This window comes from Aethalodelphis obliquidens, unplaced genomic scaffold (genome assembly GCF_003676395.1).
Source record: "Aethalodelphis obliquidens isolate GAN/ISIS:26980383/991018 unplaced genomic scaffold, ASM367639v1 scaffold38, whole genome shotgun sequence".
NCBI lineage: Eukaryota > Metazoa > Chordata > Mammalia > Artiodactyla > Delphinidae > Aethalodelphis > Aethalodelphis obliquidens.
Window position 1 is genome coordinate 18,665,053 of NW_020837982.1, and position 19,290 is coordinate 18,684,342.

The 19,290-nt window shown below is 62.9% G+C and overlaps 1 protein-coding gene across 2 annotated transcripts in view; it reads left to right on the top strand.

The window, feature by feature from the left end:
* The first annotated feature begins 458 nt into the window (after positions 1 to 458).
* The window catches only part of PEMT (phosphatidylethanolamine N-methyltransferase), a 47,465-nt gene continuing 28,633 nt past the window's right edge, over positions 459 to 19,290 (top strand). Inside the window, exons 1-2 of one of the 2 annotated variants that reach the window (XM_027131292.1) lie at positions 459 to 626; positions 9,252 to 9,359. In XM_027131292.1, the coding sequence (XP_026987093.1) occupies positions 9,267 to 9,359 (93 nt within the window). In that variant the 5' untranslated portion in view covers positions 459 to 626; positions 9,252 to 9,266. Of the gene's footprint in view, positions 627 to 1,415; positions 1,588 to 9,251; positions 9,360 to 19,290 lie in introns of those variants that run through there. The other variant, XM_027131290.1, reaches the window with a different exon arrangement.

Consider the following 19,290-nt stretch of genomic DNA (forward strand, 5'->3'; position numbering starts at 1 on the left):
TTGCATCAGCTATGGTGCGACCTCTGACATTTACCTTTCTTTGTTCCCAGATAAACCAAACACACAAAAACTAATATTCCTGGCTTAATAAAAGAATGGGGGGTGGGGGGGAGGAGAGTGGCCTGGTAGGTGGGGAGAAAACTGGGGCTTGGGTGAAACAGACTGTAGTTGGGGGGGAGTGCTCCCTGGGGGCCCTCCCCCTTGGCGGGCTCTCCAGAATTGGCTCTGGTTCCGGAAGGCCCTGCCTGGACACCCTGACGGGGTGGTCAGTGGGCAAACCAGCCCTGCAGCACCTGCTGTGCACCCAGCCCATTCGTGGCCAGTGGTTCTCAAGCACTTCCCACGGGTCAGGTCCTGTGCAGTGGGTTTTACCAGCAGCTATTTCCCTTTTACTTTTGAGAAAACGAAAGCTGCCTGCAACCACAGAGCTAGTGCACCTAGCTAGCTAGGTGCCAGCATCCTTCCTGTCTCTTGGTGGGCCTGCCCCATCCTAGGGAGGCTGTGGTCAGTACAGGGGTGGGCACACGGTGGCAGCTCACAAATGCTCTGGGCTGGTAGGTGCTGAGGGCCAAGGGGGAGAGAAGTGGGCCGGAATCAGGAAGCAGAGGGACTGCCAGGGCTCCCAGGTATGTGACACCTAGCTACCAAAGGGGCTCTCTTGGGACCCAACCAGCTAAAATCCCACCTACTTTTCTAAACCCCTTCCCTCCCGCTGTCCCCCCTCCACCACTACTCCAGCCTTTTCCGGATTACTGAGGACTCCTCTGGTCTCCAGGCACCTGCACAGGTGGTCCCTCTTCCCACCCCCGCAATTTGCATGTCTGCCACCTTCTCCGGCGCACAGGCCTCCCTCGGGCCCTTCCCTGAGCATTCCAGGGCAGTGTCCCCCGCTTTGCCATCCCAGCCCGCATCAAGCTATAATCCTTTATTGTGCTGCTCGGCTCTCATCTCCCAGGGGACAGTGAGGGCAGCCCCGGTGAGTGCTCGAGGGCCAGTGGAGGAGGGGTCGCAACCGGGTGGGGGGGCGGGAGCTGCGGGGTGTGCCCGCCTCCCCGCCACAGGCAGCCTGAGGAGGGGCGGGGGGGCCGAGCCGGCCAAAGTCCAGGTCCGCGGGGCTGCGCAGCGCGCTACTTAAACCTACGACCCGCCGCAGCCGGCCAAGGACAGGGACACTAGGTCAGTTGGCGGACCGAGTGGGGAGCCGGGATCCGGGGTCCGGCGGGCGGGGGCCCAGCAGCCGCGTGGCCTACTCGGGACTGGCAGGCGCCGCAACGGGCGGCCCTGGGACTTGTAGTTCTCGGCTCCGCGAGAGGCTGGTGCGAGCCCGGGAGCGCGGCGCTGCGCGGGGACGGGGACTACATTTCCCAGAAGGCCGGGGAAGCGCGGTCACCGGGAAAGCGCCGCGTCCGGCGGCGCTTCCCGGGCGTGATGGGGCCGGTCTTGGCGGTTGGGGGCTGCCGCGAGGCCCGCGCTTGGTCCCTGCAAGGCGGCCCGCGGCCAATGGGGCCAGGCCGGGCGGGGCCCATGCGCAGCTCGGTGGCGGCGCCCGACTGCTGCGGGGGCCTCGGCAACTTGGACTTCAGGAAGGTACCGACCGCGCCGGCAGCCGGGCCAGGAGGGGGGTCGCTAGGGCTGCTGGGTCCGCGGCGGGCGGTGCCACCGCCTACGCCCGCGGGCGGTGCCGCCGTTACCAGGCAACGGGGGCGGGGCGGGGCCGCGGGTGCGTGCGTGTGAGTGCGAGTGCGCGTGTGCGCACCCGTAACCGCGCGTGGGAGTGCGTACACGTGTGCACCTACGGGATCGCTAGGCTCCGGGGAGGAGGTGCCCCGAGCTGAGGCCGGAGGACAGGCCTCCTCCCGGGTGGACTGGCGGGGAGTTCGCGGCCTGCGGAGCCCCGCACGGGCCGGGCCGGGATGGGCCAGGCGGGACCTGGTTCTGAAGACCAGCCGGGCCCCTGGCCCCGGCCCTTAGAGTCTCCTCTGAGACAAGACATTAACCTTTTCGGCGTCAGCCACTCCCCGTGGAGCTCCCAAGAGGTCCCTGCCCGAGGCCGCCTTTTGTGGTCCATTCATTGGTACAGCCGGTACCGATCGAGAGCAGGTGTCCACTGAAGAAAAACGCACAACCTAATGGTTGCGAGTTGTGTTCTGTTGGGGACCTTACTGAGGACTCTAGCCCAGGAAGGAGCCTCTCAGTAGCTCTGAGGGGGAGCCAGGATATATAGGAGTTTTTGCTGGAAGAAAACCCACATCGAACATCAAAAGATTACTGCTAAACACAAAAAAGCAGACATCTTGTACATGATATTAGCACTTTTCTATTTGTGGGAAGATGCGAGAGTCTGGGCTCCTTGAAATTATTCCTCAGAACTGCATCTTAACTGCCTGGGGCCTGTCTCCTGTTTTTCTCCATCCTGAATCCCCCCTCAGGGTGCACTGTGGGGTTGGCAGCAGCAGCCGATGGCTTGATGGGGGGCGACTTCCCTTGTTTACCGGAATGGCAGGCGGCATTCTTTGTCGGCTCTCACTGACCATTCACTCCACTGAGGCTGGAAATTGAAAATTCTCTGCCGGAGATAAAACTGGTCAATGTTTTAGAAACTGGCTTGTGGGGAGGTGGGTTGAGATCCTGAGATAGCCGGTCCCTATCTGAGGAGGTGACCTCTGATCTGAGCCCTGAGTGATACGCCCTGGGGGGGTGGGGGCCCAGGTGCTCTGGTGGGGGGCTGGCAGACCAAGGCCTCGAGGAGGAGTATCTGTTCAAGAACAAAGAGAAGCCTAGCCCAAGGGGACCCTCGGCATTGCCTGGCTTGGGGTGGCTGTTTCATGGGTGAGACCTACGGGGGAAGGATGGGGCACCATTAACTGGAGGTGGGGAAGCCTTCGGGGCTTCTGGTGGAAATCAAGGGGGCAGTGGGCCCCGCTGCAGGGTTAGGGTCCTGCCCTCAGGTCTAGGCAAGGCCTGTGTTCTAGACCTAGCAGCGGGGGAGGGGGAGATTTCCTGGGTGTTGGGGGGAAGGTCTTTTCTGCCCTTCTTCCCTTCCCTGTGGGGCTGTGCAGTTGGAGCGATCTGGGAACCTTTCAGGGGACAGGTCAGGGTGACCCTCGTTGGCTAACATTCCGTTTTTTCCACTGCAGCCCTATTGGTACAGTTAAGCTTCCTGTTGCCAACAACGCTGAACGTTGTGTATTTGTCCTACTTGGCAGCCCTCCTCCCTCCTCAGTGAAAACCTCTGGTTTTGAGAGATGTCATCCTCGGGATGGTTTCTCTGCAGCTGGGCGTCTGAGCTGCATGATGGCAGCGGGTTGGCCCCGCGCCGTCCCTTGGCGGTAATATGTCACGCTGAGAATCTAAACTCCTCTAGTAGCCACAGTTGAAAGAGTAAGGAATCGGTGAATCACTTTTGACAATATATTTGACCCAATACGTAAAATATGTCATTTCATCACGTGGCACCGCACGTCCTCAGCAGCCACACGTATGCTGACATGCAAGCATGGGCACGGTGCCCTTGACCACTAGCTCCTGGGCCTGCTCCAGCTGGTGCGGAATTTGGGCTTTGTTTTGAGCTTAGAAAGTCCCCCCTTGGGCTGAGGCGCGTCCCCGCTGCAGCTTCGTCGACCGAGGCTCTCCCTGCCCGGGACTCAGCCAGGCTCCTCAGCTGGGCAGCTGAGGGAAGCCCGCTGGCTGGTGGGCGATGGAGCCGGACTGAAGGGCTCCAGTGGGGCCTCGGGGTGCTGGCTTCTTTGGGAGCACAGGCTGCCAGGGCACAGTCGGGGGGCCCCTTTCATGCCCATTTCCAGATGGTTCTCCAGCCCTTGTGAGTGATGGGTGGTGTAGGTGTCAAGAGGGGCCCTTCAGTTACCTGCTCTGTGAGATGGGACCTTTGTCAGCTGTAAAGTGCGGCCCACCTGAGGGTGGGTGCTCTTCAGAAGGCAAGGCAACTGTGTTCAGGCAGCGTCGAGACCATGCTGGGCGACAGGCCCCTTGGGCTGCCCGGTCCCTGTTGTGACTCATCTGTGACCATTTGGGAGGCAAATCCCAGGGGCAGGTAGGAGCTGCCTTCGGGGCGAGATGTTTGCCTGCTGCACTGAGTTGTTTTTCAAACTCTTTTGGCGTTATCACATTAGTTAGAATAAACAGCAGGCCGTTTCTCTGGACGACTTACTGTGTGAAGTTCTCAAGGACATAATTTTTGTCTTCAGTGTTTTTGAGTCACAGTCCAGACCTTGGGCAAGTCACGTAAGCGGGCAGAACCTCGGTTTCTTCTCCTCTGTTGAGGTGATCGTGGGGCTTTACTCCTCCGTCTGTCCGTATGGATGTTCTTCTCTTTTTTAAAACAAATATTTATTTATGTGATTTGGCTGCGTTGGGTCTTAGTTGTGGCGCGCGGGATCTTCATTGAGGTATGTGGGATCTTTTGTTGTGGCGTGCGGGCTTCTCTCTAGTAGTGGCGTGCGGGCGTCTCTCTCTAATAGTGGCGTGCGGGCGTCTCTCTCTAATAGTGGCGTGCGGGCTTCTCTCTCTAATAGTGGCGTGCGGGCGTCTCTCTCTAATAGTGGCATGCGGGCTTCTCTCTCTAATAGTGGTGTGTGGGCTCCAGGGCGCGTGGGCTCTGTAGTTTGCGGCACGCGGATGCTCTAGTTGAGACACGCAAACGCAGTAATTGTTGCGCGGGCTTTAGGTGCCCTGCAGCACGTGGGATCTTAGCTCCCTGGCCAGGGATCGAACCTGCATCCCCTGCATTGGAAGGCAGATTCTTTACCACCGGACCACCAGGGAAGTCCCTATTTGTGTTCTTTATTTTATTTTTATTGTATTGTATTGTATTTATTTATTTATTTTGGCTGCATTGGGTCTTCGTTGCTGCGCGTGGGCTTTCTCTAGTTGCGGCGAACGGGGGGGGTACTTTTTGTTGCAGTGCGCGGGCTTCTCATGGCAGTGCCTTCTCTTGTTGCGGAGCATGGGCTCTAGGCGCGCGGGCTTCAGTAGTTGTGGCTGGCAGGCTCAGTAGTTGCGGCTCAAAGGCTCTAGAGCGCAGGCTCAGTAGTTGTGGCGCAAGGGCTTAGTTGCTCCGTGGCATGTGGGATCTTCCCGGACCAGGGCTCGAACCCGTGTCCCCTGCATTGGCAGGCGGATTCTCAAGCACTGCGCCCCCAGGGAAGCCCCCTACTTGTGGTCTTTAACAAGGATCTTTCTGGTACTGATCTCTAGTTTGATTCTGCTTTGGTTCAAGAACACACACACTTTTACTGTTTCTTTCTTTTTCTTTTATGGGCACTTGCGAGGGATGAGCCGCCTCTGTTACGGGGGCTGCTGCTCTGGCCCACCTTGTCCTCACCGATTTTCTGCCTACCCGTTTTGGCTTCACGTGTTAGCCTCAGTGTTTTAGTCTGAAAAATGGGCAAAAACAGGGTTGTGGGCGGACTCAGTCACAGAGTAATAAGTGAGCTTCCTGTATCATCTCACTTAATCCTCCTGATGGTCCCAGGAAGGAGGGGCCACCCCCGTCAAAGTTTACCCAGGTTCCCACAGGGCATCGGACCCTGTCTCAGGACAGGCTCTGTCGCCTCTGCAAAGCCCTGTCCCAGGGCTCGGTCAGCTGGCTTCCTGTCACCACTGCCTTGGACACAGAACTGCGTCCTTAGGTAAATAGCCTTAGGCACCAGCGTAGCAGGGCCTGTCCGGGGCCCCTGAGGGCGAAAGTAGAGAGGGGTCTGCGGCTTACGGCTCCCCGCAGAGGAGAGGAGGCCCCAGACCCACTCCCAGGAAGGGCCCACCTTGCCCCATGGACGCGGGACCCCACGGGCCCTCAGAGCCTCGCGGCACGTGGCCCAGGACAGGCTCATCGGAGGAAGAGTGTGAATAAACAGCTTCCTGGGAGGAGTCATGGATTCGGAACACCGGGCAGCCGCTGGCCGCTGTCTGTATCGCAGGAAAGCAGAGCCTTCAGGTGGTCTCCAGTGCTGTCTCGCCCCCCGTCCCAGCGTGTGGGCCGCACCCCTCGCTGGCTGTTCCTTAGGAAGGGAGCATTCTCCGAGGGCCCCTCCAGAGAGCATGTCTGAGCGCTGGCATCAGGCGCACAGGGAGCACCCTCTGCCCCTTGTATCCTGGCACCTGTGTTCCCCTCTCGTCCCCCTGGGCGGAGATGGGTCATGGAGCTTCCTGTGGTCCGTCCCGGAGGGTGAGGGGGAGCCCCCAGCCCAGCCTGGATTATCCGCTGCCCAGAGACCTTCTTCGGCCTGGTGCCCCGCCATGGGGTCGTGGCCGCTCCTTCTTGTATGCGCCAGGCTCGGGGCTTGCAGCAGAAGTTTCCCGGTGAATGTCTCCTGAATCACCGAGAAGGCCCGGAGACGGAGGGTCCAGCTGGAGGCCCGCCCCGCTGCCCCCACCCCGTCCCCTCCCCCGGCAGGGAGCGGTACGTGGGTCCCAGCTGCGGTCGATGTGACTTTGATTCCCTGGGCCCCTGCGGTTTGTTTGGATGCCACAATGTGGCCCTGGGTGCTGTTGACCCTCACACGGTGAGCGGCACGGGCTCTAGCCGCTGAGCCCCTCGCGGGAGCGCTGCCCGGGCAGCGGTAGGTAGCCCATCTCCTCTCTGTTCCAGCGCCAGGGCTCCGCGGCCCGTGACCCTGGAGCCAGAGGGGGGCTCCGTTGTTAGGGTTACCGGGAGCAGAAGGCCAGGACTTCCGCTGCTTTAATCAGGTTGGGCAGAGGGTGGGTGGGCCCCGGTGGGCCCCTCCCCTTAGTCGAGGTGGCCCACAGGGGTACAGGGTGACAGGAAGGGGGTCTGGGACCCTCCTGCTCTGCTCTTGCCTGACCCGGGAGGGCACCCTTTCCAGCGGGTTTTGGGGGTGACAGCAACCAGGACGGGACCTGCAGGCCTCTGGAGCGGGAAGCCAGGAGGGGGCCCTCTGCTGCCACCTGACTTGTCCGTCATTCTTTCCTGCTCGGTGGGCCCTTCTCTGGGCAACGCAAATCCCCCCTCAAGGTGACCGGATACTTCCTGGATGAGAGGTTGACCGAGGGCCCTGGGACCTGGGCGGGGGCCGAGGTTCCAGTTTTGACCAGTTCAGCCCTAACAGGGAGCCCAGGCCGGATGTCTGCTGCTGGCCACCTCAGCCAGTGTCACTGCTTAACCGCTCTGCCTCAGTTTCCCCTCCGCCTCTGCTCTCCTAAAGGCGAAGAAGCAGTCTCTCTCCCGCTCACTTGCCCGGCCTCCTTGGGAGTGTTCGGGACTCATCCTCACTCCAGTGCCTGAACCCGGAATCTGGAATCTGGAATCCGGAAGCGCTGGCCTGGCCTGGCCCCCGGGAGCCTCTGGCTCTCTGAGCTGGCACGACAGCGGTGCTCGTCTTGCTGGGTGGTGGCCCAAGGTGAGGTGTGAGAACTTACATAGGTGCACACTGGCCTTGTTGCAGGGGCTTAGCTCGCAGACCCCCAGAGTGGAGCCTCCCGGGGTGCTCAGCGTCTGCTGAATGACGAGCAGTGGAATTCTTAAAAATATCTGGAGCTTGGGGCTTCCCTGGCGGTGCAGTGGTTGAGAGCCCGCCTGCGAGGCTGCCGATGCAGGGGACGCGGGTTCGTGCCCCGGTCCGGGAGGATCCCACATGCCGCGGAGCGGCTGGGCCCGTGAGCCATGGCCGCTGAGCCTGCGCGTCCGGAGCCTGTGCTCTGCAACGGGAGAGGCCACAGAAGTGAGAGGCCCGCGTGCCGCAAAAAAAAAAAAAAAGAAAAAGAAAAAAAGGGAGTCTGGCTGACAATGACACCCTTGTCTGCAGAAATGCCATATCAACTCCCGTGGGAGTTGTTGCTGTCATCAGAGTCCATAACTGGTGAGAAGCATGTTTTGTGGGCGGCCCTAAGCTGGATGTGGTGATTCAGTTGCCAGGCCGGGGCTGGGGGCCTTTGGCAGGAAGCATGGTTTATGTACCCGGCTGCCCCCCAGCTCTGCACCCTGGGCACGGCTGGCCCGCCTGGAGTGGATTCCACACTCCCCCACCCCAAGCCAAGGCTTGTGACTTACCTTCCAGTTGAGGCTTATTGTTATTCTGAATTGCATGTGGAGAGCTGCCATGAATTTCTAAAAAAAAAAGAAAAATACAAAGAGTAATGCAGGGACTCAGTGAACACTGACCACGCAGAACGTCAGCAGTGTCTCACGGTTTTTAAAGGGGGAACTCAGCATTGGAGGCAGCCAGCTGTTTCCTCCTCTTGTCCCTAGAGGCAGGGTCTTAGTTCTGTCCCCGGGGACATCTGGGCCACGTCTGGAGCCATTTTCGGTTGTCACAGCTGGGGAGGACGGCCGGCATGGAGTGGGTGGGGGCCACAAAGAGTGACCGGCCGGAGGGTCGACAGCGCAGAGGTGGGGAGACCCGCCCCGGTCACAGGGGGCAATGAATCTGGGGCTCAAAGCTGGCCCTCTGCACATACGGGAGGGGCACTCAGCGCTGTGTGGTGGGTACAGGGTGCTCTGGGCTTCTGCAGCGTCCTTGTCCTTTTGACATGTGTTTGAGAACATGGCAGTTTGACACAGACCTGGTTTGTTTCAGTTCACTGGTTTAGCTGCTTTGGGGACGGCGCATCTGGTTTACCCGAGCCCCCGGAGTGCACACCTGTTCCACGCGTGCCGATAGGAGCAGCTGTGCACTGTGTGTGAGCTCTCGGGGCAGGGGCCGGGCTTTGGAGCCCCCATGCCCAGGAGCGCCGGTCCAGGGGCTGCCGATAGGAGCAGCTGTGCACTGTGTGTGAGCTCTCGGGGCAGGGGCCGGGGTTGGGAGCCCCCATGCCCAGGTCCAGGGCCGGGAAGAGCTCATCTGCATTTTCCTGGGTCTCGGAGGCTGAGCACGGATGTCGGCCCCTCGGGTTGGCTCTGGGGCCTCTGAACACCTCTGTTGGGTCCTGGTCACCCTGGTGATGCAGACACGGGTCCCGGCGGGGTCACTGCCCCGCCAGCGTGCTGGACACTCATCCTCAGAGCTGCTGGTTTCCTCTCTGTGCTTCCGCTGCTGGCCCGGCCGCTCTCCAACAGGAACGACACGGCTGGTTGGGTTTCGGCTTTTATCTTCCGTTTTATGAGATTACATTGTAGTAACCTTTGCTGGACTTGGACGTGCCCAAGCCTCCTGACCTGTTCCTGGAGGGTAACTTTGTTTCCAAGTTCTGGGGCTTGTCACTCGCTCCCGTGTCTGTCCAGGTGGGGCGGGGCAGGGCAGGCAGGTCTCCCGCTGACGCCGGCTCTGTCCCTGCAGGCAGACCTCTGCGTTATGACCCGGCTGCTGGGCTACGTGGACCCCTCAGAACCCCACTTTGTGGCTGCAGTCCTCACCATCGCTTTCAATCCGCTTTTCTGGAACGTGGTAAGTGCCGCAGGACAGGCTGTGCAGAGGGATGGGTGGACGGACGGGTGGCTCTTCCCTCTGCTTGTCTGTCTCTGGCCAGCATGGGAGCATCGTCCTGCTTCCCCATCGAGGTCGGCACCCAGGGAGGACATGGACCGGGGAAGCCCCTCACCGCGGGGTCCCACGACATCTTGGCCTCAGCGGACAGCAGGTCCCTGCGGGGCTTTGCTCCCCTCCTGCCACACACACAGGGCAGCTGCCTTCTTAGGAGCCCCCCGCAGCAGGTGTGCTCCATAAACATCATCACTTTTCCTAATCGAGGCTTCCTGCAGGGTCATCTGCAGCCCTCGGGCTGAGGGGTGCTGGGGGCAGGAAGGAGCTGACAGCAAGTGAAACGGGAGGCAGGTCTGCGCCCAGGTCTTCTGTGGGTGCGGGGCTGCACGGAGGCTGGGGGCCTGGGGGGCTGGCCGGGTGGGAGGTAGGGGGGAGTGGGCTCTGAGCAGTCCCTCCTGCCAGCCCTTCTCGGAGACATCCCTCCCCTGTCAGGATGTGGGGGAAGCCCTTGGGGTTTCTGGTCTGCTGTCCAGCATCTCTGGTGGGCTGGAAGGGGCGGTAGACGTGCTCCCCGGGCCGCCCCCGAGGCGTCTGCCGATGCAGAGCATGGACGTCCTGTGCTCACCTCGAGGGCGGCCTGCTGAATGCACACGCCGTTCCGAGCTGTCTTCCTCTCAGGTGGCCGCTCGGTCCCTGGGGCAGAACGGACCTGTTTGCATCTGGTTGACGAGTTAGGCCTTTTCTTCATCTGGGGAGAGCAGGGTGGGGGCAGGCTGCTCATCTCAAAGAGGCTGCAGTCAACACGCCGTCCCTCCCGACAGACTGACTGGTCTTTCCGGGATGGACACACGGCCTTTTTCATACGCCCCGCTGGTTTCCTGTGCTGCTGTAACAAATGACCACAGACTGGGGACTTTAGAACAGCAGGAATATATTTTCCCCTGGCTCTGGGGGCCAGAAACCTGAAACCAGTACTGGTCAAGATCCAGGTGCGGGCAGGGCTGTCCGCTCCCCAGCTCCAGGGGAGGGTCCCCTCCAGGAGAGCCGGCTCCAGTCCTCAAGGCCAGCATCTTCCCCCCACCTGCCTCCCTCCTATAAGGAAATGGCGGGGGGGGGGGGACAGCAGTCAGGGCCCCACCGACCCAGGACAACTCCCACCTCAAGACCCTGAAGGCAAGCTAAGCCCCCTGTTTGCTGGGCAGGCAACCTCCACCAGTTCTGAGGTCAGGACGTGGACATCATTTAAGCCTGATTTTCAGCTGCCACACCCTTTACCCTTCATCGTCTGGTGCTGCGGGAGGGGAAGGTGCACTGGGTGGGACGCGGGGAGGGTGCGGGGAGCAGAATCTCCGTGGGGCGGGCGAGGCGCGGGCCACCCCAGCTCTGGCCGGGGCCTGTGTCAGGTCAGGGCCACTCAGGCAGGAGGGGCCAAAGCTCCCCAGGAGGCCTGAAGATGTTTCCCCACGAAGCGAGCTCCGGTCCCCCGCCCCCCAGAGCTGCTCCGTCCCCTCAGGCCCCCTCCCGCCGAGGCCTCTCCCCTGGCTGTGGGTCTGTATGCTGTAGCTTCCTGCCTAACACACCTGTCATCTAGTGAGTGAGCTGGTCTCCAGAGGCCTGCGAGCCGGGTAGAGAGTGTTGGAATTGAGCTGAATTGCAACACACCCGGCTGATGTCAGCATTGTTCGGACGTATGGGGAAGACCCTCCCGTGGAAATTGGTGCAGAAGCGGGGTGGAGGCGAGGGCTGTGGGGAGCTCAGACCTGCCCCAGGGCCTCCAGGTGGAGCCAGGTTTGGGGAGTGGCTGCCCGGGGCTGGGCCGCAGCTCTTGGGCCATCTCTGGACGCGCTGCCCTGCCTGCCCACCTGGCGCCAGCACCCCTGTTGCTGTGCCTGCAGGGGGCCTCCCGCCCTCTCTCGTGGGGTGTCCCTGACCCCGTCTCTGCCATGACCTCCTCTTCTTCACTCACTCACCCCACAAGTGCTCTTGGGGAGCCCGCTGTTGGAGTGCTGAGTGGCCCGCGGGGGCGGAGGGATGAGCCCACGAGGTGTACGGATGGGTTAATGTTGGGAAGAATAAGTGCTGCAGAGGGACCAGCTGGGGCGTTTCCTTTGTCACCTGTGTCTCTGTCTGGCCCAGAATCTCCTCAGTGCCAGGACCTTGCGTCCGGGTGCTCGGCCGCGCCTGGGCACGTCCAGACCCCGCAGAGAGCTTGCTCTTTGGCCCTGGCCCACACCTCCCCGACATGCTCCCTCCCCCACCTGCAGGAGAAGGCCGCCCTGTGCCAGGGTCTGGACCAGCCTGCCCTCCTTGCTCGCGGTTGCCCACGCCCCGCCCCCGTCCCCCTGCTCAGCGTGGCCCCACCAGCCGCTCCTCTCCACCTTCCGCTCGTGTTCTCACCCCGCAAACACAGGGCCAGGGATCGCCTCGCACCCCGCCTTCTAGGACAAAGTGTGAGCGGTATGGCTGACCCGCTTTATCCCTGGGTGTCCCGCGTGCCCAGAGCCTTTCGTCCTGCTAGGTCACCTGGTCTGCAGGGAGACGCACCTCCCCAGAAAGGGGGGCGCTCCCCATGCGCCTTGGGGGGCCCTGGCACAGGGGCGTTCTGCCGGCTGAGTCCTGGCGGCCGCGGGCTCTCGAGGGAGCGGGGTGGGGGGGGCAGCAGGACGGTAGGTGGCGCTGTGGGCAAGGCCAGGGCGAGGGGGGTCCCTGCAACCTTGTGGGCGTTTGCTGTGCGGCTTCCGTGTCTGCCTCGGTGTCAGCCACTGTGGGGTGGGCTCGGCTGCCCCGGGGACCCCCACAGGGGCTGGGAAGCTGATGCTGTGGATGCTGAAGCAAGGGCAGAGGCTGGGGTCCCAGCCCCTGTGTTCACGCCCCCTCTGGGCCTTGGTTTCTCCATCTGTGAATGGAGGCCCATTGGGCTCTGAAGCACCGCAGCCACTCGGCTTACCCTGCCCCCCCTGGGGTGACCCCGCGCAGGCCCCCTGGGAGAGGGTGGCCTGCCTTCCTGGAGTTGGCAGCGAGGTAAGACTGGGCATCAGACCTGTAATCCAAACGTCGGAGCTGGTTACAAGGAAGCTGGTGTCTGGAGCTTGTCCAGGAGGCAGGGCGAGGGGTTGGGCGGCTCCTTGGCTTGGGGGCTGCGAGGGGATGAGCCGGAGGCTGGGCTGCTGGAGGAGCTGGGATGCGGTGCAGGTGGAGAAGGGGACAGGCCGGCCGGTCCCCTGCGGGAGGGCCCTGAGTGCTGGCCTGCAACCGAGTTGTGTGCTGGAGCCGGCGGCGACGGGCGTGCGTGAGGTGTACACGCGTGTGCCCGTGTGAGTGCGGGGGAGTTGGGCCGGGCGTGGACAGGCTGTGTGACACCGTTGCTCCCGTCTGGCTCAGAAGTTCGGCTCCGAGGGCACGGCCACGTACCCACTGGCTCTGTGCTGAGTTTCTAGACGAGGCGCGTCCTGCGTTTGCAGGGATGCTGAGTGGGGCTTCCCGGTAGGGCCCGTGGCCCAGCAAGGGCTTTCCTCTGAGCAGAGCCGGCTGGCCGGCCGGGCCTCGCTGAGACTTCGGCTCTGGGAGCACAGGGCTCTGGCCGGCCGGCCGCCGTCCGTTCCGACCAATGTCGCCCAGGACGCCGTGGAACAGCAGCTCCCCTGTCCGCCCGAGCTGTGCTCAGAGCTGGATTCCTGCAGAGCTGATGGGTGTCTGGCCTTGGCTCTGCAGTGGGGACAGTCAGCCCCTTGTCACTAGGACCCATGCTGGCTCCTCTGGCCGCGACGTCGGCTCGAGCGCAGGATGTCCTGTGGTGTGTGCGTGGGTGTGCTTTTCGAGGAGTAGGCGTGTGTCCTCTGGTGCAGGCAGCCCTGCCCACCCCTCGGCCCCATCCCTCTGAAGGGAGAGCCGTGCCAGGCAGCAGCGTCGTCTGTGGGCAACGGGCTGCAGCTGCGCTAACTTCAGGTGTCCGAGGATCGTGGCGGTAAAGCGTACGTGGCGGCTGGAATGCGGCTAGCTTGCCTTCTGCTGGGACCGTGCGGAGGCTGAGGGGGTGAGGCGGGAGGCTCTCCCACCCGGAGCCCCGGTGAGACCCCACCTGAGCTGGGCTTCCTCTCCTTCCCGGATCCTGACGCTCCAGGGATGCAGCCTGAGTTTCCTCACGAGTCCTGCTGGGGGCCGTGTGGGTAGAGGATGCGCCTCCTGCTGGGGGCCGTGTGGGTAGAGGACGCGCTTCCTGCGACGCTTCACTTGGACACGACCGGCCTCTGCGCAGCAGCTTGGGTGGGACAAGGTGGCTGCAGCGGCGGGAGGGCTCCTGGTGGGTCATCTCTCGGGCCCCTCCCACACAAGGGGCAGTTTGATGACCTGGCCTCCCCTTGGGGTTCCCAACAGATCAGCCCTCCTGCTTCGACCTTCCTGTAGGCCCTGCAGCCTCGAGGGCCTGTCCACACCTCCGTAGGGTGTCTGCTATGACCTTCCCTGGAGCTCTGGTGTCTGCCCTCTGCCATCAGCAGGCTTGGTCTCCTCGTGCCCCCATGCCTTTGCACGGCCTGCTCCCTCCTAGAAGGGCTCCGCCACACCAACCTGCCTCCTGTTTCCCTCCCAGGCCTTCACTGGCCTTCCCTGTGCCCTGGCCCCGAGCAGACGTGGCCCAGCTCCCTTCCAGCCTCCCTGACCCGCAGATCTGTGGTCGCTGTTGCTCGCGAATTTACGTTTCACCTCCTACCTTAGACCGAGGGCTCCTGCCTTGGAGTTAAGGGCAGGCCCAGTGTGATCGCAGGTGAGCCCAGAGTGGCCCGGGGTGCCGTGGGCCAGGCAGTCCCTCCACTTGGTGGAGGGGTGCTAGGTCCTCTCGCTGGCCGCACGGTGCCCACCTGGCTGTGTCGTTGGCTTTGCCGCATTCCCTGGTCTTCCTCTGAGGCCAGCTGACGTTCCGGGGAAGATGTCCAAGGCTTGGGTTTTTGTCTCATTTCACTGCTGACTTGCTCTGCCCTGGGCCTCAGCTGCCTCATCTTAGTTCTGGAGGAACTTTTCTCAAGGGGGGCTGCCAGGCTGTGGGGGGAGGGCAGTGGGTGTGAAAGGGCCTGGAAGCACCGGGCATACTTGGCCCAGAGGAGAAGCAGCCATGGGAGCCGCCTGGGTGCAGGTGCGTCCCGGGTGCAGGTGCGTCTGGAAGGGCTCTTGCATCAGCGCAAACTCCCAGAGCTGCTGCCTGAGCTGAAGGCCCGGTGCTCTCACTTGTCCCAGAGTCTTATGCCCAGAAATGCTCCACGGCCTAGGGATACATCTTGGAGAGTGTTTTGTAGCTGGTGACCCTTTCCTCGCCTCCAGGAATCAGGAATTGGCCTGGGAGAGGCTCTGAGATGCAGGGGCAATGGGTGTGCTTGTCACTGGCCGACGCCGGGCCGTGTAGTGCCTAGAAGTGCCGTGGGCTCCCCGTGGTGTCCGGCCGCTGCCCGCTTTGGGGCCTGCCACCTTTCCTCTGATCCCGCCTCCTGGTCCCCTGCCCTGGCACCCTGAGCCTCAGGAGGGCTAGGAAGCGAGGTGGTCAAGTGCCGGCCCAAAGACCCTGGCGATGGATGCCCACAGCACCTCAGGGAAGGCCCCTGGCCTCGCCGTGTTGCCGGATCTGAGACTCTTGTAGTTTCTGCAAAGAGGCATCAGCCTGGAGTGTGGGCTCCGGGGAGGCAGAGATCACGAGAGTCGGGGGGCCGGAACACAGGGGTCCTGGGCAAAGAGGGACGGAGAACCAGGCCACCTGATGCAGCAGGGAATCAGGAGAGGGCGGGGCGGAGCCTGCACAGCTCCCCCGACGGTACTTCCGGCTCCGGTGCCTATTGTCTGAGGCCCTGGCCAGCCTCAGAGGGCAGCCCCTGTACTTGGGTACCAGCCTCTGCAGGGAGCGAGGGTCGCCCCGCCTGTACACACCTCTGCTACCTTTCGCTCTGTCCAGCCGCCCCTGCTGCGGAGGGTCCCAGGTGGCCCAGGGGCTGGTGGCTCTGCAGCACAGTGAGGGCCACTGCAGCTCAACATCGGACTGACCCCAACTGGCCACCAGACGGCGCACAAGGGATGCGAGGTCCTCCTGCCTTCCAGGGCTGTGCTTGTGGGCAGAGGGGACCGCAGTGAGGATGGTGAGGGCCCCTCAGCCCCCTGGCTGGACAGGGTTATCCTCCTTCAGAGTCATCCTGCGGCTTAGGTAGGAAAATAGCCTGGGAAGCATACACTTTCCACAGGTGTGTATACAGGGGCCTGGTCCTGGCACATAACGGGCACCTGTTCGCCTGGCGCCCCACCTGTCCACCCACAGGGCTCCAGGTGAATAACGGGTGGGAAGGGGGTTCTGTGAATTACAGTAAGAAGAGTCCAGCCCTTGTCCTGCAGGTCATGAGCGAGGTGGCTGGGCGTGGGCGCCTGCGAGGGTCAGTCAGCCGTTGGGCGTGGTGCCTTGCTCTGTATCTCCCCACCAGCCCTGGGGAGGGGAGGGGACTGAGGGATTGCACCGCAGTGACAGGGTCAGGACAGCCTTGGGACTGGGGGCTCTGGGCGTGGGGCGCACTCGGTGATGGCCGTCCTGGGAGTGAGAATTACTGTCACCAACCCCCAACAGATTTGATGTGCAGACCCGGGGTGGGGGCGGGTCAACCCCAGAATTTTCAGAAGCAGCAGCTGAGGACCAGAGAGGTGGCTTGATCTGCCCGGGTCACACAGCTGTAAGAGCAAGAGCTGGGCCTGGCAGCTGCGGCTTCCGCTCCTGGGTATCATGCCCGCCTCCATCCCACCCCCCGGAGGGCCTGCCTGGTGCAGACACAGCCCTATGTGTCGGCCTGGCCTGGCCCAGATTGGGCAGGACCTAGGGCCCTGATGGCCGAAGAGGCCCTCACGACACCTGCTGGGGGTCCAGCCCTGCAGCCTGGGGTGCACGAGCGTGCCCCGCGCCGGCTTCCTGGCTGGTGTGCACCCCGCCCCGCCTGTGTCAGTGTTATGACGGCACGTGGACTTTCTGTGGGCAGGGCCGCGTGTGGGGCGCCCACGAGGGGCAGCCACCTGGAAGGGGCGGCTGCACGTCCTCGGGCCCGTCCTTGGCCTGCTTGGCCCTAGGAGCCCGGTGCAGCCGTGCCCCCCACCCGCCCCTGAGTCCTCCCTGCCTGTCTCGCGGCCCGGGGAGGGGCGTGGGCCTCTGAGCACACCAGCCTGTCCTGCTGCTGTTGCCTCCTGGCCGGGACCTGGGCAGGATTTTTCGCTTTTCTGAGCCTTGGTTTTCTCATCTGTAAAAAGGCACAGAAGCTCGCTTGGAGCCGGCCGGCAGCTGCCGCCCCTCCTTCCTCTCCGGCCACCTGGTGCCCTTTGTCGGCCTCGCCCTGGCCGTTCCTCGTGGCTGGGCTGCCTGGGCAGTGATGCCATCTTGCAGTGACAGGGCTACACTTGCCGGCCCAGCCTGGGGCAGGCCCCCACCCTGCTGGCCTCACCATACCTGCCAGGACAGGTGCTCCACGTTAGCCGTGCCCAGGTGCCGCATCAGTGCCCCTGTGCCCGTGGCAGGTGGCCCGGGAGCAGGTTGGGGAGTATGTAAGTTTCGGCCCCATCGACCGTCAGGCTGCTCGCTAAAGGACAGAGGTCAGACCTCACACCTCGGCTGGTGGTGGAGGTGAAGGGAGCCGATCCCCTAATGCTGTCTCCCTGTCCTGACGGCCAAATACCTGCACAAACTGCTTCCCGAGAAACAGACAAGGGGAGAGGAAGGGGTGTGGTTGAAAGCACCGGGGTTGCCTGGCTGGCAGGACCGTGGTCCTCCCGGAGGTGGCCATACGGATGCCATGAGCAGGGGCAGGGCCCTTCCCGGGAGCACTGTGGACTTAATGGGTGCAGAATTCGGGTCCCTCCGAAACCAACCCTGATGGCGTGGGAAGGCGTTCCGGCGTGGGGGCGGTCCTCAGGAAACAGGGGGAGTCGCAGGGACCTTCACGGGCAAGGAAGGGAAAAGGGCAGGTGCTTCCTGCCTTCCTGCAGCGGAGCGCAGACGGCGACCCTGTGGCCAGGTGACAGGTGGAGGACCCTGGCCGGGTCTCCCCGTCTGGGGGCAGTTGGAGCCCTGATCCTGGTTCTCTGGCCCACGTCTGAGTGTGGCCTGCATGGAGGGTCTCAGCAGTCGGCCCTGAGGACACGGTGGGGATGGTGGGGACCTCATAGCCTTTCTAACCCCGCCGCCTGCCAGGCGCCTTCAGGCCTGAATTTATGGAAGTGGTGAGCGGCCGGGGGTGGTGGGGGGCGCTGGAACCCTGCGGGCCGTGGTGCACAGGCGGGCAGCCCTCCAGCAGGCGGGGCTGGGACAGCGTGTTGAGAAGACACTGTTCCCCCACACGGATCTGACACCTTCCCGGGTCAGTGCTGACCCCCACCCCCCCAACAGGGAGCTTGGAAAGTCAGGTGTGAGATCCAGTGGCCTAATTTTAGACCTTGGGTGTGCATGTCAAAACAGCAGGATGATTAAAGAGAGAGAGAGAACAAGGACAGCCCGGCTTCAACCCTTAACTCTGAAGCCAGCACGTTCCCTGGGGGAGCATCACCTGCCACCTGACAGGGCTGCCCGTGGCCTCGGGGGGCGGGTAGGAGCTCCCCCTCCCCGGGCGGAGCTCAGCGGAGATGTGGGCCGGACCAGCAGGTGGGCGGAGGCCTCCACGCCGCAGAGCAAGTCATGGAGTGGAAGAGGTGCGTTTGTCCAGCACCGTGGGAGGAACCTGCTTTGGGCAATAAACCTGCTGGTGCGCAGGGAAGCTTTCAGCTCACACAGGTCCCCGGCCTGCTCGGGTCAGACGGCTTGTTGGCCCCGGGGCTGGGAGGCAGGTCCTGGGCTATCCAGTGGTTCTGACCCCTCGCCGGCTGTCACGTCCCCTGCCCACGTCTCCCTCCTGACCTGCCACTTACCTGCTGTTCGGGGCTTGTTAGGATCATGCGTGAAGGGAGAGCGTGTCCCCCTGAGGCGGGAGTTACGGTTCCCCGCGGGGGGGGCACCTGGGAAGAGCGGTGTGACCCTCCTCCCCTTGGTCGGCCTCGAAGATGCAGGATCGATCGCTCCAGCCTCCCCCCCCCAACCCCAGGGTCCCTGCCGTCTGCCCCTCTCCCTGGGCGCGGCCACTTGTTTTAGTCTCTCTGCAGTTTAGGACGTTGAAGGTTTAAATGTTGGCCACGCACGTGCACCGTCCACCGTCTGCGGAAGGCGGATGGTGAGAACAGCCGTCTGAGCCCTGCCCCGGGCCCCGGACGTGCCCTGAGATGCCCACCTGCCCACCTGCCCCCACCGCAGCCCCTGCAGGTCCCTCATCCTTCCGTTCGGGAAAGCAGAGGATGCTGGTCTTAGAGCAGTGGTGGGAACTGGCCTTTGTTAGGGTCCCCTAAGCGCTGGGCCCTGTCCTCACAGCCCCTCTGAGTGGATTTTGGGGGCCATTCACTTTCACACCCAGAGGCCTCTGCACTCTTTCAGCCCCTGTGGGGATGTCCTGTCATTCGCTCAGCAGGCCCCACCAGTGGACGAGCAGCTGATGTCACGCTTTGCCCCATAAACAGCCCTAAAGTAAACGTCTTCATCCTGCTTATCTGCACATGTCCAGGATCTGCTTCTGGACCCTGGAACCTCCGGTCACCGGACCGTGTGGCTGTGACTGGTGGAGCTGGCAGGGAGGCCCAGGGCCCCACATCCCGAAGCCGACTGGCTGGTGGCTTGAGCGCGACCCTTGACCCCTGGGTGCTGCAGGAGTCCCTGAGCCGCCCCAGCCGTGCATCCACGAGGCCCCTGGGGCTCCTGCTTCAGCCGGGCTGAGCAGCGGCTCGGGAGGCTGTGCGGGGTCTTCCGGAGAGAGCGTGCTGTCATGCTGTTGTGCTGCGGGCAGGGGCCGTCCTGTTCTGTGTTCTGTCT